The sequence below is a fragment of the Amia ocellicauda genome, chromosome 8 (genome assembly GCF_036373705.1).
Source record: "Amia ocellicauda isolate fAmiCal2 chromosome 8, fAmiCal2.hap1, whole genome shotgun sequence".
Lineage (NCBI taxonomy): Eukaryota > Metazoa > Chordata > Actinopteri > Amiiformes > Amiidae > Amia > Amia ocellicauda.
Window position 1 is genome coordinate 29,001,655 of NC_089857.1, and position 26,573 is coordinate 29,028,227.

The following is a 26,573-nucleotide window of genomic DNA, read 5'->3' on the forward strand; positions in this document are numbered from 1 at the left end:
GCTGATAGAAGAGCAACTTTGACTGAAATAACCACTCGTTACAACCGAGGTATGCAGCAAAGCATTTGTGAAGCCACAACACGTACAACCTTGAGGCGGATGGGCTACAACAGCAGAAGACCCCACCGGGTACCACTCATCTCCACTACAAATAGGAAAAAGAGGCTACAATTTGCACAAGCTCACCAAAATTGGACAGTTGAAGACAGGAAAAATGTTGCCTGGTCTGATGAGTCTCGACTTCTGTTGAGACATTCAGATGGTAGAGTCAGAATTTGGCGTAAACAGAATGAAAACATGGATCCATCATGCCTTGTTACCACTGTGCAGGCTGCTGGTGGTGGTGTAATGGTGTGGGGGATGTTTTCTCGGCACACTTTAGGCCCCTTAGTGCCAATTGGGCATCGTTTAAATGCCACGGCCTACCTGAGCATTGTTTCTGACCATGTCCATCCCTTTATGACCACCATGTACCCATCCTCTGATGGCTACTTCCAGCAGGATAATGCACCATGTCACAAAGGTCGAATCATTTCAAATTGGTTTCTTGAACATGACAGTGAGTTCCCTGTACTAAACTGGCCCCCACAGTCACCAGATCTCAACCCAATAGAGCATCTTTGGGATGTGGTGGAACGGGAGCTTCGTGCCCTGGATGTGCATCCCACAAATCTCCATCAACTGCAAGATGCTATCCTATCAATATGGGCCAACATTTCTAAAGAATGCTTTCAGCACCTTGTTGAATCAATGCCACGTAGAATTAAGGCAGTTCTGAAGGTGAAAGGGGGTCAAACACAGTATTAGTATGGTGTTCCTAATAATCCTTTAGGTGAGTGTAATTATATATATATATATATATATATATATATATATATATATATATATATATATATATATATATATAGCGGAATTGGTGTGTTGGAACACAACATCCATGACATCTGTAGATGTCTGCTGCCATGAAGGAATCCTGCCCAAAGATTTATGTGTATTTTCATGTAATTCAAAACTCTGCTTCAGAAGGTTTTAAAAAGAAGAAACCAAGAGCATAGCATTTGAAAACCAGCACAAACTGATGTAAAAAGTATTAGAACATAAAGTTTACAATCAAGAGGAGGCCATTTGACCCATCATGCTCATTTGGTGTCCATTAAAAATTAAGTGAGCCAAGGACACTTTCCAGTCTATTTTTGAATGTTCCCAATTTGTCAGCATCAACCAGATCGCTGGGATGTTTGTTCCAGATTGTGACAACTCTCTGTGTTAGTAGCCATTGGACCTTTATTGCCCTCTCCGGAAATCTCGCATTCACTTTCAAACACCCTAACGTGAAAGCTGCAACAATGGGTTATTGGTGCACACAGCAATCCAGAAATACTTGGGCTGAACACAACTTAGCTCTTAAGTCAGCCAGAGTGATGCAGATGTCTGCAGCTTAAAGAAGTAAGTTTTGGGTAGGGATTAATTTTTCAGTTTTAATGTATTACAATGGGGTGGTACAGGACTCACAAATTCTATTCCAGCTGAGACGATATCTATCAAGTGTTAGGATCAAAAAAATCTTGCAAGAACATAGTACAGTAAACTGGTAATTCACCACAAAGATTAATTTAATAAAGCACAGTGGGTTTTTAAAACTTTATTTGCTTGATTAAAAAAAATAGAAATACCTTGAGTGAGTAACATTGGGGGAGAGAGGAAAAAAAACACACAAAATGAACAAAAACATTATCCATACATGTCATGACCTAGCAAAACCCACACCAGACTAAATGCATCCTGAAATGCAGTACACAGCCTCAAACAAAAACAAACCCAACAAAAAAGATGCTTTGCCACTAAAACATATATCCTTCAATCAAGTTAATCAAACTAAGCAAAACTGCTTTATGAGTTGACGGTGCAGTCTTTCAAATCTGTGGTAGGATCAGCTCACTGTAGGGAACAGTAGAAATGAACTGAACTTGTGAAGGGATACGTTGATCAGATCTACAGATAAAAATAACACTGACTTTGTCAAAGCTCATTCTCAGGCTGCACATGCTAATGATGCATTGACGTACGTTTAGTCCAACCTGGCAAAATATCATTAGTGCTCACACTTTCAGGCATATCAATATTCAAAGCATACTGTTTTTCTTCAAATACATAAGGAACATTAAAAAACTGCTCAAAATGTTTTTCTTTAAGATAATGAAATCAATTTAAATCTGCCATATGGTAACATACATATACATATGTACATACATATGTGTATATATATAAACATGTGTGTATATATATATATATATATATATATATATATATATATATATATATATATATATATATACATACACACACACACACACACACACACACACATATATCTATATATATTTATTTTTTTGCTTCACTTAATATTTTGATGCATTAAAAATATTCAGTAGTTCACAACTTTTACAAATAAGGTTTTACAGGATATTATTGGTCACATAGCATCACAGGCACATAACAGAGAAGAGAAAATTCCTCCAGACAAATGTAAACTTTTAAGAATGGCTATGAAGTCCAAATGCTGACATAAAACAAAGATTGTACATAGTTTTTCATAAGTCACATTTTTGATCCCCCGGACCCCACCCCACCCCGCCACAAAAAAGCTGATATTTCAGGATAAGATCGTGAAATTATCCAGTTGAGTTGCTGGGCACAATAAACGGGCTCCTACACTGGTTCTTTGGGATTCTGCAGTACAGCAGTACTCGGGAATACTTTACTTATAAAAATGTTTACAGGAGCTCAAAATTTAATTTTCTCAAAGCAGATAATGGCAGAACAAGGTCATCAGCTTAATTTGCTCTTTAAAAGAAAGTTAGCCGATTTGGTCTAGAGATTGTCACATTGAGGAGACTAACTGAACTAACTACGTACGGCACCCCTTCGACGGAGGGTTGGTGGCTGTAAGGTGGCTGATGTTGGATTTCCACCTGTTTGCATGCCTCCCTCCACCTCTTCCCAATTAATATACAAACACATTGTGGCCCCACACCTAAATTAGTGAACAAGAAGTTGCTGAAATCATCCTGTGGATGGGTGGAATCACTAAACTAACTAGTGAGGCTTTCAATTTTAAAGAAGATGCACTTTAAAAGACACTTAAGCCAATGGGTTTCTTGGATAATATCTACTGGTAAACCAATGTAGAACAGTGGTCACAAATTTAAAAATAGTTGCACGTTACCTATATCAAAATTAACAAAGTGTATTCTTTTTATACTATTCAAAGCTTTTTTTTATTTGTTGCCATTTTATTGTTTGGTTGAAATTAACTAAACGCTCCAGTGTAATAATAAACCCACATACAGGGATTAGGTTTTGGAGTCTCTTGTGAACAGCAATTGTTATGTACTGTTGTAATCACCCTTTTATTGACTTCTAGAAAACAGAATATTGTTTAAGTATGACAGGAATACATGTTGGTCTTCACTACAAAAGTATTTTGTAATGTAATACAATGTACTATAGTGAGTCAGAAGAGCAAATATTTTACTGAAAGGAATACATTTCAGTGCAAGATCTCTTTCTCAGACATCTGCAACACGCATTTACATTTTTAAGTTGTTGTTTTTCCAAATTCTTATTGCCTTTCAAAATTGGTCACTGAACTCTGATAACTCATGTTTCCACAATACACTGAAAGAACAAGTTGATATTTTATAATGAGATCTTAAACTGTAATGAAAGAAATACATCACTGAACATATGAACACAGCTACAACTTTCAATACTGCCATCACCATCGTTTTCTATTTTTCCTGCCTTTTAACATTTAATATCTAAAAACAAAACAAAAATCTAACCTTTAAAAGTAATTCTGAAACAGACCAACCCAGGAACAAAATGGAATTATACATTATGTAGAGACTACAGGAATGGAAATATAGGCAGTACCGAGGTGTAAACGCTCATACTGGTGAATCATACACAGTATCTTTGATGTGTATATTCAAATTCCTAAACTGGCAAGGCCTCACATGCAAAGGCAGTTAATGTTGTATTGGCCGCAAAAATACATACATAAATATAATTTTGGCTCACAGATCACAACAACAAATGTGATTTAACTTCAATAATTTTAAATTGTTATAAAATCAGTGAACAATACAAATGAAGACTTATGCCATTAAGTAATATAAAACTAGCCTAACATTGGGAATGGTAGATTTGCATTTAATTTTTGCCTAGAGTATACTGTCCTGTCAAATAGCCAGAATAGGGCCACCTATGTAAGGCTGTGATCATCTGACCTCATCTGATGTTTAAATTACATTTTGAAATATTGATTAGGTATCTCACAGTGCCTTACTTTCTACCACTGGAACTGGGGCCTTAAGCAAACCCTCAATAACACACATATTGAATGTGTTAACAGACTGAAAAGCCAGAACAAATTATTTATCTGAATGGCTGCTCTTATGGTGGTGTACACTGCAGAGGGATGGACCATGTTATTTTAGGTCTGAACAAGCTGAGAAATCCTTCAGCACATTACTGTATATGCATTATTTGTATGTTCTAATGTTATACAAGTAACATGGCTTAATTTCAGGTGTGGTAACATTAATTACGAAATCCTGACACACACTTCTCAGCAAATAAAAATCCTAAACGTTTGGCAGGCAGACTTTCAACACGTTTTCACAGGTCCAATCCTCATCCAAGTCTCTTACTGCAGTGAACAACTAAGGTGAGGAAAGCAACCCTTAATGACAGAAAACAAGGATTTAAGCATCTCAATTTCAAACACTCCAGCTGCATAGGAAAACACTTAATAAATACAGAATTTGGAAAGTCAACAAGTTACGTGAAAAGGCTAGCTCAGTGATATTGGAAAGATTGAAGGCTACACGATCTCTGGGGAATCTGAGGGCAGCATGGGGGTGCAGGACTATTACATTAACAGGACAGTATATATGATATCAGAAATACTAACAAATGTAGTGACAATCAATCAGATACCCAAGCAAATTGTCAGGGAAATCAAGGAAGGCCTAACTTGACCCCAACAAGGCCGTCTAACACAGCTGCTTGGCTAGCTGTGCATATATAATCTGACTTATTTTATCGTATTCATGTATTGGTTTGTCCTCTTTACAGAGAGACTGCTGGGCGGGCAGTCTAACAGGCACACTTCTTCTCGGGGGCCTGCTCAGGCTCCAGTTTCCCAGACCCCCCCCCATTGGCAGGCTCCTGCGTGGGCTTTTCTACACATTGTTCCATGCGCTTCATCACCAAGTCCAGGAGTGTGATGACCGCCTTGTCCACCTCTGAACCTGTAGCCGCACTTGTCTCAAAGTAAGGTATCCTGTGAGAAGGAAAATGGAGACAGAAGAATGAAAAATTCACAACAGAGCCACAGGATATTTAAACCAAGTAGGGTGTAGTTCACGCATTTGTATTTTATTTTTAGTGGAATCAGGATTATTAAACTATGATTTAAGTAAATCGCCACCTTGATCTACAAGTATTCGTATACTACAGTAACATCGGACGGACAGTCACCTCTAGGCAAGCCAAGTCTAATGGAAAAGGTCTGGAGGCTCCACAGAGGTTTATTTACAGTATCTACACTCAATTGTACAGCACAACAGTGAAAATGCATTTTTAATTTCGAGATCACGCAGAAAAGAACAGAAGTGTTATCACTAGGGCAATATGTTGTTTTCTGTGACTTCTTTTTTTCAATTGTAATTCAACTGCTATGGCTTAGATGTCCCTGCAGTCTCCAGTTTTCTCCGTTAAAAAATCAACAAGCTGTGCTTTGACTAATTAGAGAAAAATAAAACTAGTTCTGATTAGTATAAATCATAATTGAATAAACTGAGGTGTTCAAAGAAACACTGAGAGCCTTAAACATGGAGTCAAAAACATTGCGATCAAAAAGCATTTCGGTTAACGGACGCAAAAATACACACCTGGTATTCTGTACACCGATGGGTATAATTTGCAAACTTGTAATTTATCTTTATACCACACTGAAAAAACTAATATGGGAACAATTTCTACAGCAGGTCAACTAAATGGAATATCTATCCCAAATTGTTGATTTGCACAAGACGAAAAATGTACAACTGGTAAAGATGTCAGAGTGTACCTGTAGTGTAGTTACTGAAGTCTACACATGCAAAATATTAGTCTGCTCTGCATATTTTGCATTTGTTCTCAAACAACTATTGAATACCTCCAAACTGAAAGTAATATCAGGGGCAAATCATAAAACTATCTGTAGGAGTCAATTCGTTTATTTACCCGTGTTATTATTTATTTGTCTCTTTATGCATTTGGATTAATTGTACTGTTTCTTTAAGAGAGCGAGCTCTATGTATGTTCCATGGCTTGTATGCTTATATATGCTGTATATATAAATATTTGAAATCAACTGTCACTTATATTCAGTTAGTTTAGCTATGGAGCCTCACGGTTTTCTAAATACATTGCTTTTTACACAGGCTTTCTAGAAAAGGAAATGCACACTTCACCAAACACTGCAGTGTTGAAGCTCTTGAAACTGCTTACAGATGTGCAAAGCTAAAAATTGATTTACATTAAAGCTGAAGAATAATTTCCAAATTTAACAGGAAAGGCTAAAAGATATTTGTGAAGTATTACCAATTCCGTAACTGAAAAAAGCGTTATGGCCAAGTTTTTACAGAACAATGTCAATCTATGACAGAAGATAAGGTTAACCAACTGCCAATGCTTACATTTAAGAGCACAACTATATGCATGGCACACTGTTTCATGAAACCAAGTGACAATTAATGTGCTGCTTGGGAAAAATTATTACATTATTATTATGGTATCTTTGTAATATATATGTTATAGAGTTGATGTTAAGAATTCAGTATTTTATATAAATTGTTCCGGGAATCTGTGCCAGTCTTTTTTTTATTTATTTTGTTATGTGTTCCTACTAGTAAATTAAAACATTTAGACTCATTTACACATTCTAAGAAATAATATTGAATAAGATGTATTAGTAATAAATGGATGCATGTCCCTTTACATAAATGTAAAACTATTGTCACTTAATCAATGTGCCAATGCACCTTAATAGAAAAAATTGTAAGATTATTAAATCAATAAGTGGTTCAATTAAGCAGACTATATGGCCAACCTTAGAAAGCAGTTCACATAAAACACAGAGCCCTCGTTATCACTAGTATTAACAAGATAAGTCTCTAAACGAAGTTCATGTAACAAATTAGCAAATTTTTTACACAAAATAAGTACGCAAAAACATTTGATTTGTAAGCAACATAAAATTATAATCTATAGAATGGGAATAGTAAAACATAGCATTCCCCTTATTAATGAGAAGTCTATTTCAATAGTGTGAAAAGCCAAAAGTCTAGTAGAGGTTTGAAAATAGAACATGTCAGTTAACTTTCTGACATTTGACATACTTACCCATATTTTTCAGCTAGTTCTTTTGCTTGCTTTTCCTGCACCTCTCTCTGATCTGATAAATCAGCTTTATTACCAACTAATACTATGTCTGGATTTTCACAATATGCATTGGCTTGGAGCTGGCCTGGAACAAAAGGAAACAAAAAGAAAAAAGGAGAAAAAAAGAGCATGAAAGTGAAAGTATAGTTTACCTATCTTGGCTGGTCAACTGCCCTTGAGTTGATTTGTCTCATTGCACCACTGCTTGCTTTAGGTCAAGGGGACACAGAGCTCAGCCACCCAAAACTAAAAAGCTTGGCATCTTATATAAATGTATATCAAGAGAAATAAAGTGCTTGGCTCAGGATGATCTTTAACACATTGCTTTAGGCTCAAATTTAAACAATCCTATGGTAGGACTGTAGTGACAAACAGACACGTCAATAAAAGAGACCAACTATCTGAGAGAGATAAAAACAGAATTACATAAAATAACTAGACGGAAGAGAAGGGAATCAGATACAAATATTATGTGAAGAATAAACCCTGTATCACAAATGTTTATTCTGTCAGAAAGAAAATGTGGATTTGCTGGGGAACAGTATTTATCAAAGGTGGCTTTGATCTTAAGGATACCAATGATAACTTTTCTGATCGTGTGACACATTTCAGCAGGGAAAGGTTTAAACTAAATCAAGCACTTTAAACATACCAGATCAAAGCATTTTACAAAGTAACCACCCAGCTATATTTCACATGTTTATAAAAGCAATATGAAGGGAAATACATCACAAATCATCCCATACCAAAAATACCAAAACATTTCCAAACACAAGCCCAGGTTTCCTGAATAGCCATAATAACCATAATAATAGCCAAATTGAAGAGGTGATGTTCCTTCTAGCACAAAAATGAACCAGTAGGAATGTACAGTCTTTCATTTTGATTAGTTCTTCAAGTAACAGTTACAATTTAAAGGAGGAAATAATAGTGATAATTCTGCAAACATAAATCAGTTAACTGTTCCTGACATATTTTAAACAAGTGGAAAAATTAAAAATATTAAAATTACTTTATCTGATAATGTTTTCTACCATTTACATGTATCCGCCCCTAGTTTTGAGCTGTGAAAGCACTTAAAACAATATTTAGAATTATTGTTTTAAAGTATTCTTTGGAATTGTTATTATTATTATAATTAGTTTTTGTTTTTGCTTTGGTTTATTTATGTATTTTTGCCTGATAGTGTTATTATGTGATTTATCTAGTGGCTGTTCTGTGCCAACAGTTTAAGACAAATAAGCTAATGAAAATGGATTCTGAAGAAAGGAAAAATAGTTTAGTAAGGTTTGGGTATGCATAGGCAAAACTTTTATTTGGTGTTACTTGAGCTGCATCATATTCTTCATTTTAACACTGTGCCATTTGCCTTACATTTCAGTACTATATTTTAAGAATGTCTTTTAAATGTACACTACAATATAATATATATATATATATATTGCACACACAATATAATACATATACAAATGTAATGCTGTTACCAATTCAGTCACTGTTTTTCAAATTGGAAATTGTACCAGAAGAATAAGGTCACTTTTACTACTTTTTGCTTTTAATCTCATATATAACAGTATTTCACACATTTGTACTTGATAGCCTAATGCCACATTTGATGGTGTCAAGCCACAACTCCAGTCCACTTAACAGTCTGGTGAGCAAGTAAATGAATAGCTTAATCATGCGACTGCCTGGACATGAGTACACAGTAATGTTCCCCTGTTCCCTTAAAGAACTGTGTGAAAGCTCTCATACTTACTCATCCAGTTCCTCACATTCAAGAAGCTCTGCTGGCTGGTGAGATCGAACATTAATAAAAAGCCCATTGCATCTCTGAAGAAGGCTGTTGTGAGGCTCCTAAACCTGTAACACAGCAGGATTTACTGTTTTGCACATTAAAATGGGCTGATCAACGTTGGATATTCTTACAGCAGAATCCTTTCAGATTATTCAGTATTTCACAAGAGGGAGATTGTGGCAACAGAAACCCATTCATTCCAAGTCTGGGGAAGTGAGGATGAACTGATGTTTACAATCCAACAAGGGATAGTCATCTAGTACCAGTTATTATATTATATAGTCCCCTATTAAAGGATGAGTTGTCTCCCAAACCTTAGGGAAGAGATGCACATTCAAGAGAAAAAAACAGACTAGTTTGCACTAAACTTTGATTTCGATTGGCTAGCTTTAATCATAGCTACACATAAAAAAATTATAACAATGGAAGTAAAAACATCATCCCACATAAGAATGATAGATGGCATTGAAAGTGAAGAGGAACAAATATGTCATGCCGGTTATGTTTATGAATAAGTTGCATTCATTTACACATATAAACCATGTTCACACAGGAGACTTTTTAAATCCTTAAGCAACCTTGTGGTGTTAATGCTCTAGGCAAAACAGACAGTTAGACAACAGCAAAAGTGTAGTGATGCAGTGAGATTTCAGTGAGAAAAAGAGAATGTCACACAGTGTCAAAAGCAGGCTGTGAAAAGGACCAGAGTGCACAAACTGCTCTGTAACATTTTCTACTTGAATATTAATAGCAGTGAGAATTTAACAAATTATAAATGATTTTTTTGTATACACTGATATTTGTGAGCAAAATAAAATGTAGAACACAAGATTTAGTAATATAGGATATTTTCTAACCCATACATGTTTTTTTCAGATGTGTTCTTTTGTCACGAATGGGACATTACAGCCTGATCTACAGAATTCCTTTGCAATGAGGAATTTTCAAGCACCTTCTGAACTGAAGTCCTGAAAGTCCACAAAATGGACAAGGCTGATGTATGACCAGCACCAGAAGATATTTACAATGTACGGTGTGACATTTGTGATGTGCAATCTGTGACAACTGCACAAAGGTTGGTACTTTGATATAAAATTATTTTCACAATTGTAATAGTTTTACTACAGTCTTTTCTAACAGTATATAGACTGGAAATTCAGATGTTAGAGATTTTTGACCTCAGCTGGGGAGAATCATTAGAGTTATTTTTCTCTTAAGGCATCCATTTTATTGGTCACTCGCAAATACCAGCTTGACTTCCCAGCAGCTCTGCAATTGCTTCTTGCCCACAGATTTTAACATTTTTATTTTGCTAAAAAGCACTGAAGCACTAAAAACTCAACTGTGGAAACTACCTTTCTTGTCCTGCTGTGTCCCAGAGCTGCAGGTGAACTTTAAAGGTTTTTCCAGTCGTACCATTTGGTCCTGAAGCACTGTACACCTGTAAAAACATGACAATAAGAAAAAATATTGACGGATATTTTAGGAAATTTGTATTTGTTAACATTATTAACTCTTATTGTTTAGTAACTTCCTGGAGGTAATGGGTAATACCTGTACTTATTTAAAAGGTTACACATGGCCAAGTCAGGCTTGGTCAAAACAATACTGCAGAGTGCACAACAACAGAGATGTGTGTGGAGACTTTTCACATGATTAAAGGTCTGCCAACCGACACAGTGTCTTCATGTAGATATGTATACCTCAAATTAAATTACTTTGTAAAGTATTTATCAACTTGCTATAAAAGAACAAATAAAGCCTCTAAAACAAATATCAAGTGTGTTGTCAGTACTATCTTACAAAAACACACTCTAGAGTTTGAAGGACTACTGTGTTGCTAAAGTATTAAAATGAAAGTTAACAGTGCAGACACTATTTCCCCATTCCCTTCACTCTACGAGACTTTTGAATAAGACCCACCAGGAGTGACTACCTTTGAATGTCTAGCATTCAACTATTTTACCGAAACTGAAGCCTCAGTAAAGACAGTAGTCTTGTTTCATGAGCCTGCAAACATTTCTCAATCTCACATTTGTTCCTTCCAGCTGAACTGTCCTTGGCATTTTCTGAACCAACCCCATGACTGCAAAGCATTTGCTGATGTAATATTACTAAACTATAGGATTACTTCCAAATAAATGAATATATGAAGAAAGAAAAAAAAAAATGGTTTCTCTTTTAAAAACATGTCCACCCCTGCTTTCAGGTTGAAGGTCTGGTACCAAAACTGGATCAATAGGAGCCACTGATGCACTATTAAAGCACCTTGTATCAAGGAGAACACACAATGCATAATCAGTCTACCCTGATAACACAGATTTATGTTCTAGGCACAGACTTGAACACAAAGTAAATGGTTCAATAAACTCAAAATCAGTCACAATGTAAACGGCATGACAAGCATTTTTGTTTTGTTTTTGAGCAGCAAATGTTGGCATTGATGAGAGAGCAACATAAGATGCAGATAATCTAGTAATGCTAATAACAGTATGCATTGCAAGCAGTTATTTGAATTAATATCACAGTGTAGGGTTTGGGACTCACAGCACATCACCTTAACGGCCTCCTAGATTTACACTGAGAGCCTGAGCAATCAATACAGGAGAACTCCGTGGTTTAAGAATTAGAAAACACAAATCAAGTCAAACGTTGCATTTGCTAAAATAGCATTTCAGCCGTGGTGTTCTCTGGTGCTTAAAACCATTCCTATGAGCACAGTGCATTTATTTCAGTCAAACTCAGAATTCCCTTGACATTACATATAAAACAATAAGGGACATAGAGCTCTGGGCTCAGAAGGTTAATTCAATAGTTTATGGAGCCTGTTCCCGGTGGATTGAAGTATCCACAATTAGATCACAGCATTTATCAGTAGACATCAGCAAAACTGCGACAATGGAGCACAAGGCACAATTTCATCAACTGATCTAAAAGACAATTAATTGAAGAATCAATGCCATGTGGTCTTAAGATATTAGATGTCAATGTGATCAGAATTCTTATCATCTGTGCTACTAACTAGCATGTGATGTATTACTAATCAGAGTATGACTGATGAAAATGGGCTGATGTCATGGTATAGAGGTGAAAGACCACAGGCAGTATAAAGCAATCTCTCATTATTATCTCTATTGAATTAGTTGAATTAATCTACAGGGAAAGGAAAAGAAAAACTTATTCAGACCATTAATAACACCCTTGTAACACTGGCCTCTATCCTGAAATAGTTTTCACATGTTTCGTGTTTGATTAAATTAAAGATATTGTATCAGAACTAACTACCAGTCAGAGGCTGAAGATCACACTTCCTCTTTGTAGGAATAATGGGGAAAATGCTGCTTCTAGTAATAATTAAGTCATTGACCAAGAAAATGACTTTCAGCAAGAAAAAAAAAAGTTCAATTTTTAATTTTTCAAATGATCTTTATAGAGGGGATTTTAAGTTTATATTGTACAATCCAATCCAATGTATTTTTAAATGCATTTCTTACAACATAGCCAATACAGAGTAAGTGAAGTGTTAAACACTTGCAGCTCATTGCACAGGCCTTGATTAGTACTAGTCTTACTAGTACTAGTCAACTCTAGCTGAAATAACATTGGGTCCAAGACTAGTGCTGATTGGGGTCTGTGAAATCAGCAGATGGAACTACCGTCACCAGATAAGGGCCACACACAAACTGGAATTATTTAATTTCTGAATAAAATAAGAGGCTGGCATTGATAAGTTCATAAAACTTGTTTTGCTTTACTGCTAAAGAATAATCCCTGTTACTACTTCATCGGCTGTCAGCTGCTGTTTAATGTAGACATGGCTCTTGAAAACTTGCATTTGTCTCAGTTTGTTGTGGATATCTGAAGACGGAAAGCAGAAAACTGATCCGATTTATGAAGACTTCAAGCCAATGATTTACAACAGGGAATTTGTAATACTTCTAAAGATGAGTACAAAATGTTTACAGTATAGTAGTGTACTAGATGTACCAAGTGTTAGAAACATATACCAAATGTAACTGAATGCTACTGTATATACACAACGGATTGATCAGGAGATTAAGACCAGACAAAATCATAAATACAGTCAACGGTTCATAGATTGCAGGTAGACTGAATATAGATTTTTTTACTTGAGTAATTGCAGCCTGACCATGTATAACATAGCCAGACACCTATGGGAATTTAGCCATATTTGCTTCAATTATTAGTATGCTTTTCACTTATTAGAGATTTAGAGCCTACCTATTTGTACAGGATTTTAGTGAAGTGACACTAATAACTTATTAAAAGGTGTTTTATATTCAAACCAAAAATAGTTCATGGCCTATTTATATATATATATATATATATATATATATATATATATATATATATATATATATATATTTTTTTTTTATTAGGTTGAAACTCTTGAAATTATAGATTTTTTTTTTTTTTACTTGTTATGAATTCTACTTCTCATTCTAATTTAATAAACAGTTTAATATAAAAAAAAAGCTTTCTATAATTTGCTGAAGACTTTACAATACGACTACAAACAGCACAAAATGTATTTCAATTCCATTTTGTTGACTATTCTTTAGCTATTTTATGCCACTCCAAATCCTATCAGGGTCCAAATAAACAACTACATTAATTATGATAAAATATATTTTAAGTACAGGCTTCATGGTGTATATGCACATGTGTGTGCTTGTGTATGTGTGGTTGGGGATTATCTGTAAACTATACTCATGGATTGATAAAATTAAGGTTAAATAAGGACAGTAGCTGCTTAAAAGTACAGCCAAACTGAACTGGTAATAACTTGTAAAGACAATACAATAAACCAATTGTACAAACTGAGCAGAGAACAGATGTAGCACCAAATTATTTGTCTTGATTAATTTTGCTTTGTTTTGTTGCTTTACATTATTAGGTTCAATAGTCACACTGTTTTAACTTTTTTTCTCCTCCGTATTATAACCTTTCCTTTCCTTTGTTGGAGTAGTTGCAGACTGAGCTGATTAGAGGTTGCCAAAGAAATGTGCAAACACTGATGACACTTTCTCTGACAATTCCCAGTACTGCAGTTCTTGTTGCAGGCACAGAAGTTAAATTCCCATTTTGATACATAATGGAGTCAAACTGAATTATATAGGTGAAAGCATTAAATTAGCCATTTTTCATTTTACATTTAAATTATATTCTTTAGGCAGCCATTGATCTGATTAATGCTTTAGCATATATTTTTACATTCATTAGGTATGCTTTTAGGCTGGATCACTATGCCTGGTCATTCATTGACTGCTTTCTTACTGTCAATGGAATCCACTTGGCTTTCAGGACTAATTAAAATAAAGGGCATTTTGACCAAAGTACAAGACAGAGGGATCCAAACTAATAAATTCAAGTGTATATTTGATGAGCACTGTCGGGACTGTAGGTAATATTAAAATGCTGCTATTGAAGCATGCTAAGAATGAGTCATTATCAGAGCCATTCCCCCAATACACACTGCATATGACGTGTGAAGAATGAGATTAGATTATGCCCTCTAAACGTGCAACACGTTTTTACAAAGATTTAGGAAATTATGAATGCCTGGAAAAAAAAGTGTCTTCAACTCAGACAGTATTTCATAACACACAATTCAAAGGAACCCGAATGAAATGCAAAAAAAAAAAACAGGAGAAGAAATGCAAGTTTTGATCATGTTTCCTTACATTCTTCATTGTACTACAAGGTCATTCCCAACTGTATTAAACTCAATAAAATGCTGAAGGTATAAATTAAATTGCCCATTTAAACTATATCTTTTCCCAGTGTTATCAGTTATTAATAATGTTGATGTGAATCATCAGTTCCTGAAATACAACATTTGGCTCCACATAACTTTTAAGGATGATTTTGAACATTTTGCTTCTCACTTGCTACAAAAATGTCTCATTTTTCATTTTAATAAACATTGTTCTCCCCAGATACGGTCACTTGCACATCAGTCTTATTACTATTTGAGTGACTTGCTGATTGAATGCTCTTGTGAAAGTAGACTCCTGTAAAAACACACCAGAACTTTCTTTTGCAGTGTACACAATGGACATTAAAAACAAGGTGCACCCACCACCCTCTTTTCCCTGAAGTCAATTCCCACTGTGGTGATGAACTTGGGGTTGAACTTGTTGTCGGTGTATCTGTACAGGAATGTGGTCTTTCCAACTCCAGAGTCTCCAAGAGCAAGGAGCTTGATGAGATAATCATAGTCCCCATCAGTCATAGTGCTGACTGTGCTGAACCTGCAACAGAAGAACACAAAACTCAGTCTAGGACCACGGAGGAGCTGTTGATTTTTCCATATTATGGATTACTTTTTTAGTTTCGCTAAAGCTATTGGTTTATTTTTTAATTGCTCTTTGAAATCTGAAGAAACTGCTGTTTTAAGGCACAACATTCTTCACCTGGGTCACCATTGAAGACTGCTGCTAGAAAATACTCGGAGAGCAAATAGTTTGATTAATTAGCCTTAAATCTTCTCTGTCTCTTATTAACAGGACTGACAAAGTCAGTCAGCTCAATGAATTGTGGATTAAGTGCACTCACTAAACTGCAGGATTAGAGTCTATTTTGCCATATAAACCTTGTTCAATATCAATAAAAGCATAGAAGAAATCACTGACGTGTATCTGTAAAAATGTGGTCTTGTAAAATTAGGATTGTTTTTCAGAATTGTAAGGATTACGGTTTAAATTCATACTGCTGCCATTCTCATTAAAAAGGCAGAATGCAGTAATGCAATTTATAAGATACCTGGACATTTAACACAAAGTACATTGAATGAAAAAATGCACAATCACAGCAGAACACTATCCTCAACTTAGTGAAATGTAATTGCAACCACATTCCCAGCAAGAAGGAAAAAAAAAAAAAAAAAAAAAACAACCCTTGAATAATATGTGTTTAAAAGCACATATAAAATGCATACTTTAGCAAGAATTCACATAAGAGCTACAAAACCAACAGGCATCAAATATCTAGGCTCAGAAAATTGATTAAATGGATCCAAATGAATACTTCCAAGAACTTTTGTTACAAGCAGCTAAGATCAGGTTGACATAGACTGGAGTGTTGTAGATGTTAGGATGACTAGATCTACAAGCTTGCTATGAACACAACTTGACCATAGACGTACAGCAAGGGAGACTGGTCAACGAGAGGTGAAAGGTAACAAAATAATAAGCGTAAGAAATGACGCCTGTTCATTAAAACAAAAAAGTAAACTATAAATATTCCCCCCAACTATAGCACAGAACTAGGAAATGTACAACTTGTTTTAATGCTCATTAAAACCTGTTTAAAACTCTAAGCAAGTAATGAAGGTGTATTTATTTTTAAAAGTATTTCAATATAATTGTAATTCCTTTCACATGTGTGGAAATACAAAGAAGCATAATAAAATCAGTGAACACATAAATAGGAACTTCAGATAACATGAAGTTAAAAACAAATATATTTTGTAATCGACTCAGAGACCTGACTACATTACAGACTTTAAGGAACAAAACAAATGAATACAGGCTGATTCTATAAACCTAATATGAATATGAAATACAAACTTAAACTTGACTGAAGACCTAAAGAAAATAAGAAAAATAATCAAGTCCAATAGTACTCAGTGACCAGACTTTAATTTCTCATTAAATCTGAAGAGGAAAAATTGTACTTTAATTATTTACTGGCACGTCTTAGATAATCATCCTAATTTCCTGTTGTGAACAATTTTATAAAATTGAAATGATTTTCAGAAACTTTGTTGTAAATTGCCTCCTGATCTCTGTCTCCAAAAATAATGTATGGGTGAGTGATTACTACCACAGATGAAGATTAAATAAAATTGTTCAGCTGAAGTAAAGCTTGGTGAGACATGGAAACAAGCCATTTGCAGACACTTTCCAGTCTAGTTATTATTTAAGCGAGAGTATTTTTTGGAATTGTTCCAGAAAAGCTTAGGGACTACAATGTGGATGATGGTCCTAGCTAAGGTACAATTTGTCATTTAGCAGAAACGTTTATACAAAGGAACTACAGGATGAAATATACATCAACTTCTATGGTGGAGTCACTTACAGCAGGAAAAGTAACCTCCCTGTGAAAGCAAACAGATAAACCAATATTTACATTGCATGCTGGACCACCTAACATAAATACTTTCAGCAATATTGCCAAAAAGCACACGTATGTCCTCAAGTAAACTGGGGAGATCGAGAATGACAAAGCATGTTTCAGGCTCTCTCACTGCAGGAGAAAGGGACATTTTTATTTAATCTCTTTTTCTGCATTGATTTCAGTTGATCAGGTCACAGAAGTGGAAGTCTATTGTTGGCTACCAGCCTAGTCTTTAATTTTTTCTGCTACAACAATGCATGAAATTGAAAGGTTAGGTTTTAGGTATTTTCAGTTTTTTGTTTACAACGATTTTTGTCTTTTCATTTGCATTGATGAAAGGTAGCACTGCTTTTCTGGATTATAAAAACTGATTAAACTATTCTGTGCCCAGAATCTTTAAAAAGTAATGCAAATGACTTGAGACGACTGGTTACTCTTCGTAAGCATTACAAGTTAAATTAAACATTAAAGAGCACATAATACAGTAAACAAATACACAGTTATATGACAAAAAGCAGGTCCCGTTACCTGTAGTAATGACTACAAAGCTATATCTGAACATGATCTGAGGGTAGTTTCTACATGAGTGCACAGGATTTTTTCATGTAGAAGAAAATCCCTGTAACGACAGTCTGTGCTGACCTATCAATAAATACAGTCCAAAACAGGTCTGGTATGAAAAACCTGACCAGTACTGTTGGCAGAGAGTGAGGTATAAAAACTACAGTATATGTAGTATCCCACATCAAAGACCACATTTTCTTGTGGGATTTTTTTTTTCCCCCTTGTCTGAAATAAAAAGTAAACAGTTTGTAGTTTTGATTCTGCCAGACTTTATTTGGATTTATTTGTATATATGGTATGACTATAGAATATGCCATGCAATGAGAGGTTTTCATTGAAAGATACAGTGCTGTGGTTTAAAAATGCTACCTTCTCTCTCTCTCTCTTGCACTCTCTCTCCGACTACACTTATGTCAAGGCTCATGTTATATCTAACATCAACGAGCCAGAACTACGTACACGTATAATCACAAAAATCACATGAGTGGTCACAAACACGAGGAGCACTAACCTCATTGTGACTTTGATAGAGAGCTACATTGAACCACCACTGCTGATAACAGTCCAGGAAATCTACAGTTGCTTTCTCAAGCCATTTCAGTTTTGCAGTTAACCTACTGCATACTTTATTTGCACTTCAAGAAGACTAAGTAACTTGAATCCATTTTCTTATAACTAAACCAAGGAAATGCTGCATCAAGCAGAAATACATTCCTATGAAACCGGAAGACAAAAAGAAGGGGTGCAAATACTCTGTTTTCGGGTTCATGAATCCACACTTGGCAGAGCAGTTGCTGGTTCTCTCCTGTGCTTACAGGGGAGGTTCTCACAGAAAGAGACCACATGGTTTCTCTATCCATGGAAACAAAACTGAGCCTCTCAAAACAGCTGTGTTTATGATCTTGAAATATGTGATAAACACACGTAGTACATCTTTAAGCACATTATTTACTGCACTGGCTGTTGTGAAATATAAGCCTCCGTCTACAGCAGTAAATTGGCACAATAGCAGGTTCCCACATAGCCAGAATTAGAGCTACCCCCATTTTTCCATGTAATGCAGCTGTACCACGGAGAGAGTGGCTTAAAAGTAGAATGGTCTACAAGAGTCAATCCACAATATCAGACTCATGAAACTGCATCTAAAAATAAAGCAAGTATGACTCCCTTCCCTTAGCAATATAAACTTAAAACAGTATAATAACTTGTAAGTAGTTTGGAACAGAAGCAAACCTTGGGAATGTGGACAGTACAATTTCAGTCAAAGTTAACTCATTTGTTACCTATTCAGGTACCAAAGGTGCACATCCCTTCCCTGCAGCCAGGTTCAGTGCATTTGGTGTGAATGTGGCGATCCCTTCACCTAATCGTTGATAGAATGTTTTTTGCTAGCTGCTTGAAAAAGTGTATGTGTGGTCAGAGCTCCGGACTCCTGAGCGAAGGATCAGGGGTTCAATCCCAGGTGGGGGACCCTTCAGTTTCAGTAGAAACACAGCTGTATAAATGGGTAATTCTATATAAAAATGTGATATATTGGATATATTGACACCATGGATAAGGTCTGCAAAGAAATATAATATTAGTGCTTAAGGACTGGAGATCAGAATCGAGAGCTCTCCATATCATGGATGGACACAGTTAGATAGGCCTAACTGGGCCAGACAAAGTTGTGCAGTTCAGATGCATTTACAGTTTACAAGTCTGTTGGGTGGAAGAGTGGCAGAAACACAGATTACATCGAAATCAGATATGGGATATTAGGTGCATTTCCACTGCCATTTCTGATCCGGATCAAATCAAATGCATTGATCAGGATCAGAAGTGGCAGTGTAAACGCTGATCTGATCAAACACACCTCTCTGGCAACCACTGCAGCGCCGTGCATTTTAGAGACAGTGGGGCAGAAAAACAGCCTGCGCATCAGTGGAGCAGATAGTAGGACACTTCCATACTGCCATATTATAAATTACATTTTTGTTAAACCTAACATTAAATGGCTTGTTATTTTAGATTAGTAAAAATGTATGATTGCATTTTAATTTAAAATGCTTCAGCTATGAAAACACTTATTTTAAGTTTGCAAAAAATGTTTGTATATGTATTTAAAATGCTTCGGTTGCAAAAAACATGCAAGTGCGTTGGTTTTACTTATATTATAATATTAAGCTTGGACCGGGTGAGTTTCTTACAGCAACCTTCCGTGTTCAATTTGTTCAACCTGATGTTTACTTTGTCTGTCTTCTCTTCACAGTAATGTGCGTTATATTTAGAAACTATCATGTGACTTAAATTCCTTCACCGTAGCCAAGCCACCAAAAGCCATGGGACATTCAGATACAAAATGCCTCATTTCATAAAGATACTAAACAGCACAATTGGCTAAAGAATGAACAATCACCAACAAAACAAATCTCAGTAGATGACCATAAACAGCCTACGGATACAGTGCGGCCATCATGTGTCTTCGCCATCTAAACTCCATCACGGAGCTAACATGATATGCTACGGTTAAAAATCTATTTCACAGTCACAAACAAATGAATTAATCTTTTCTAAATAGAAAGCTCAGGCTCGATGGTTTAGTGTTACAATGGATTAAAAAGTAATGTGCTGTTGTGTTACAGGCAACAGTGACACAGCAGAGCAAGAACTAGGCATGTATTGTTTTCTATACAAGACTTAAGAGAAACATGAGTCCAATGCGGGTGATAACATATAAACCCGCCAAAACATGGGAATCACAAAAGAAGTACAAGTTTATCATCTCTTTTACTTCAAACATGAAATTGTGAAATCACACAATTATATATGCATAATGAACTATAAAGACTAAAATTATTGCAGACCATCTTGAAACAGTAAGAACTGAGTGACCAAGGTTTACCTATGTAACTAGAGCTGTGTCATAGAACAAGGAAGGAGACTAAAGGAAAGTATATTCTCCTGAAGGACTGCATCAAAGAAAAAATGGGTGAATAAATGTATGCCGACAGGTATTACAATTAAAATTAGCCCGCATTGTTTAAATTGAACACATTCTATCACAGACTAGATATCTGAAATATATATGACAAATACCACTCACTTCATAAGGTTATAAAGAGTTGTATGTGTATTTTTTAAAAAATATTGTCCAATTCCTTTTACTTCTACAACAGTTCCCAAGCAAAACTAATTCCTCCAAATTTACAAACAGGACATTATGAAAGACCTACAAGAGTGACATATGGTTTGATTAACATTTGCATTTCCATGGACAGTTAGCAAATAAAGGGAGACCGATGGTAGTAAGATATAGTGACTAGGTTTACACAAAATATACTGTTCATATTTAATTTATTTATTAAGCTAAATTGTAAGCTAAAGGTAAACATAACTAGCCTAGATCCATATTAATTGTCTCAATTTTAAATCAATTAATCAAAGTCTATCCCCATTTCTACCATAATGGGGTCCATATGTTCAAACTTTAAAATCTCCTAAATTATGATGTTTTGTTACGTTCTCTGTACTGCTCTCCAGGCAGTCACTAGGTAGCTAATTAGAGCTCAGGCAGGAAGTAGGCCTCACAGTACACTCAGTTGTGCCATTTGAAGGTCTCAGAGTCTTTGTATGTGGTTATTACTTCTAAGCCGTTAAAAATCTGCTTCTTACTGATGCTCTCCTGTTGAGTCAGAATGTAACCATATCAGTCTGCAGGGAACACTTTCACTCATGGTGTATTAGATACATTTGTGGAGGTTGCCATCTATATTGTACACCTAAAGGAAAATGTTGCTTCACATACATAAAATATGAATAAACAAATATGGCTGGAGAAGTACTTAAAGGAAACAGTGTATACTATTTTGTTAGATTCTGCTTCAGTTAAGATAAATTATTACTATCACTATTATATATGATGACCACCAATGCATCATTCATAGACAAATTTAGGAATTAAATAGTCCCTTCTTGGATTTTAATGACATTTTTAACTTCTTCTGTTTTAGTTTTTAGTGGTTAAACAAGCTGAAGATTCCAGAGTAGGATTAGAAAAGGTTAACAGTAAGCTTTAGATTCCAGTTCTGAAGGAGAGACAAATTAAAAAATAACAGCGTTCTCAGTTGAAAACCCAGTGCACTTTACTGTGCTTCACAAAAACCACAACACACTTTCAAGTGGAGCTTTTGAGATACCAAGCAACAAATGTTAAGTACGGTCTGGTTCAGAATTAAGACACAGTCATACAACAATGCACCTTTTATACTTTCTGTTGGTCTTTAAAATCTGAAGGAACAGTGTTTTACAGGGCAGGACACAGTTACAAGTATGACTGTCAATCTATTAAGGGGGGTGGTACAGTGTAGGCCTATGAGGTTAAAGCCAAGTCCAATAAAAGTCTGCCTCCTCTTCTGGCATATTTTGTATAGTTGTGTGTAAAAAATAACAATTATAAAATGTTTAGCTGAGGTTGACATTAGCACCAAATGTACCTTTTTGTAAACGCTTAAAAACGATATTTTCAAGGTTTTATTGACAGCAAAATTAAATACTTAAATTGATGTTCCTAGAAGAGTTTGAAAATCAGGACTTGAACAGCAGAAACCGTACTCTGCTTTAAAAAAGTATTTTGTTTCTAACTCTTTTGAAACTACTTAATGCAATTAATGTAACCTTGTTAAAGTATCATTCCTAGAGAACATATTGAAATACTTCAGATTAAAAACAACAGCTGCAAATCACCACACTGGCAATGTTCTTCTTTAGATAACTGCATTTGACCAGAGAAGACAGATTTATTTAATTATCCATCACAATTTACCTACAAAACAAAGTATTACACAGTCTTCTGATAACTTCCTTTTGAAAGTGAAAAACCAACATATTTCACTGATCAGTATATCAATAACAGATTAGCAGATGGTAAGACTGATATCAGGATATTGTTCTAGACAATTTCAAAATCAAATGACTATAAACATGGGAAATTACTTGCACATACTGTAGATTAGTCTAATACAGAGGTATACATCACATGTAGTAAAGAACTTTCTTTGAGGCACAAAATTAGAATACCATTTTTAAGAACAGTGTTGAGTTATACCTTTACAAAGTCTGTGAAATCATATGCTTGCAAATGCAGAAATGTTTCATGTAATTTAGTAAGCTGAAGTTTACCACATATCGCTTACAATACACTGCATTCTTTCAAATCTAATATGAAAAAAAAAATCACATGAGTAGGAATTACATTTGAATTCCTTGTCAGAACGTTACATTTGTTGGCATTTCTGTGGAGAAGTCTCTGTATGACATAGTAAGGAAAGCAGAGAATGTGTTTTTTTTTCCCTCCGAAATAATGTACTGGTTATTCTCCTTATCTAAACTTAATCCGTTCCTGAAAACCCTTCAGATAGCAAATTTTCATAAATCGACCAGGCTATTTCCATTAATTTAATTCCCGAAGACCCCAAACATTCCCAAAAAAGTCCTAATTATGTAAAAGTTCTTTAAAGTCCTAAAGTCCTAACATTACCTAAAAACACACAAAAGTAAAGCACTTTCTAATATTTGTAATATAAAATGCCAATTAACACAGAACCACCAACATTTCATACTACATAAAACCACCTCACCCATGTGATAAAATTTGGCTAAATTGTATTAGTCTTGTTTTTCCAAAACAAGCGTATGTACATGAACATGAAAACTAATACAATAAACTTTACTCAAACTGTAAACTGGTGTATAAATTGGTATGCATATATCTTAGACTTATACAATTATAAAACAAATAACCCGTTAAAAAGCATAAAACTAAAATATAATGTGAAGTTCTCTGAAATAGCTCCGTCTGTCTAATATAGCTGCGTACATCAGTGCTGAAAACACGGCAGTGTCTTTATTGGTATGCTAGTGGGCAGCGCTGGCTGAAGGGTGAGGGACATCTTCAGTCCTATATAGATACTGAAATGTAGTGCCAACAGCACTCTAATAGCAGCTCTACATCTAATAAAAAATAAGTAGCATACATGATTAAACAGATGACTGATCAAGGCATTGATCCAGAGACTTTGTAACGTGATCAAGATTGAATTCCAAAGGAAAGTTATAAACTTGCTGAGCTGATCAGGACAGGCAGACGAGAGCTTTATCAGGTGCAAATCTGCTAATAAATGTTAATACATGATTTGTAGAATATCACGTGTTTCAGCAATCAACACAATTGTAATAAAACTAGTAACTGTTAAAGTTATAAACCCTGATTGTCAGCTATATTATATTCAGTATAGCCTTCTGCATTGATTGCACATCCGGCGGTTGAAGAAAATATTTATAACTTTACACCTGAACCACCAACCGCTATTCAGTAACATAAGAACAGATATGCGCGTGAAATTCACATACACAGAGATATTTACTTTTAAATTGCATAGCGGTTATAGCAGTTCTAGTGTTAAATCATTAAGTACTAAATAGTATGTTGTTTGTGTTGTGTGCACTTGTATGTTACAGTATTGTTGGGTATAGCAAAATCTTATCACTAAACACTATGAAACATTATGCAGAAATTATTCATAAATTGGTACAGTACACAGAAATAAAAAAACAACAAAAAACTCACCGAAACTAGTGGTGGCTTGTGGCTTGTGGTGTTGGGGTGAGTGGGAGACTGGAGAGAGTGAAAATGGGAGGGATAGAATTGGCGTGTGGAGTTCGAATCCTTTTTTCGGACGCTTTTCTTCGTTACAAGTGAATTCGTTTTTGGTTGCAGAATACTAAGGTAGTAAAACAACGTCTTCACTGTAAAATCGATCGTTTAGGTTAAGGAGCGATACCTGTATACATTTTTTTTTTTTTTGCAAGTGATTAACATGAGATAACGTACCAGTATTTTGATATATTCTTTATTTCTCTTTTTAATTTATATATTATAGGCTAATTGTTATTAACCAGCACCCAATATGCATTTCCTTTAATTACTTTTTATCTGCACAATTTAGCATAATGAAGACAATATTAATGTTTCTCCTCTGATGGTGCTGGTGGTACTGTGATACCGGTTGGAGAGACATTTGTATAATAAAGGAATTAACGATAATGAATAAAGAGCAGGCTTTTTGACAGTCACATGCTAACGGCTTCCCTTTTGAAGAAAGAAAATCATTGGAAAGCACAAGTAAATAGTTTTAACCAACAGTTATAAGCTTCTACATACAACAAAAGTTCAGACATAGGTTTGCATAAAGTTAAAAATATCTGCATTAAATGTAATGAAATAACCTATTTTAAAGCATCTGCAGAAGTCTTGAATCAGACATCATTAATTCTATATATAAATATTTATATTTCTTTATAAAAACCTTCTTAACTTTTTTTTCCCACTGTACTAGGGGATGTCTTATGAAAAATGCATGGTCTTAAATTAATTACTTATTTAATGAAAGAATGTATTCACTGACATCAGATTAATACTTATATATTTTTTTAACAAAAGATTGATTTCTGAAAATACAACCAATGCACCAACCAATGCATGCACACGCACATACTCTACATAAAGGCATCTGCTAACAAAATGCCAGGAAAGCAAAGAGGCTTATTAAAATCTGGGAAATGTGACCTACAGCTCGACAGACATTTAAAATGGCTTAAACTGCACAACATGTTAATGCATATCCCTGAAGACAAGCTAATTTGGTCATCTCATAGAATTTCAAGGTTTGTTAACTGCATAACACATTGACCAATACAGACAATTGAAACATTTGCATTAAATACATTAGGATTAGGCCAGATTTTCATGATATGCGATATTCCCTCTGGACATTTCCCCAGGAAGATTACATTGCTCAGTTACAGAGTGTAAAATAGTTATGATATTGCCTTTTCTCAAGTCCAAAATATGTTGGCTTTTACATTTTAATTAATTAATTCTGCCAAGATCACCGACTAAGGTATACAGGGCCCCTGTAGTTTTTTTCTCCCTAGACTTGATATTAAACAGATTACGGGTAAACAAAGCGGATGTTGAGTCATCATGGATTTCCGAGAAAAAACAGTTTGTGGACTCATGCAGCTCTGAATCAACAGTGTCACGCTATAAATTATTCAGAAGACATTTAAAAAACACCTATGTGGAATGCTTTGAGGGATATCCTCAAGAGTTTGTTTTTCAAAATACTTCCTGACTTAGGAAACCCTCCCCTTCCCTGCACCCACCCCAGGACAAGTTGGAACAGCTGAGGTTTCCTCATCGCAGCACACCGGGATCTGGTTCAAACAGCCCTGTATCTCTCAATCAGAATCATACCAATCTTAGAAATACAGGATACAAGGTCCTTCACAATTAAAACAACTACATTGGTTTATATTTTTAATTGTGTCCTCATTGAAAAAAGTTGTATAACTTCAGAAACTTGCAGCATCATTTTTAATTGTTCAAACAAATTAAGTCTTGAACAGTGGGTTTTCCTAAACAAGCCACATTTCCACTATTGTAGCTGAGCACCTCTCAGGTCTAACTACCTTGATAAACTGAAAAGAATCTGATAACCTTGGGAAGCTCAATTAGTCATTCCAAGTTACTCAA

The 26,573-nt window shown here is 35.1% G+C and overlaps 1 protein-coding gene across 4 annotated transcripts in view; it reads right to left on the reverse strand.

Annotated features, from left to right (window-relative positions):
• Nucleotides 1-1,627: 1,627 nt before the first annotated feature.
• Nucleotides 1,628-26,573, reverse strand: part of rab27b (RAB27B, member RAS oncogene family) — an 80,599-nt gene continuing 55,653 nt past the window's right edge. For all 4 annotated transcript variants that reach the window (XM_066710962.1, XM_066710961.1, XM_066710959.1 and 1 more), the window contains exons 2-6: nt 15,396-15,567; nt 10,648-10,733; nt 9,254-9,357; nt 7,456-7,579; nt 1,628-5,350 (exon numbers count right to left, since the gene is read on the reverse strand). In XM_066710962.1, the coding sequence (XP_066567059.1) occupies nt 5,164-5,350; nt 7,456-7,579; nt 9,254-9,357; nt 10,648-10,733; nt 15,396-15,548 (654 nt within the window). In that variant the 5' untranslated portion in view covers nt 15,549-15,567 and the 3' untranslated portion in view covers nt 1,628-5,163. The remainder of the gene's footprint in view (nt 5,351-7,455; nt 7,580-9,253; nt 9,358-10,647; nt 10,734-15,395; nt 15,568-26,573) is intronic.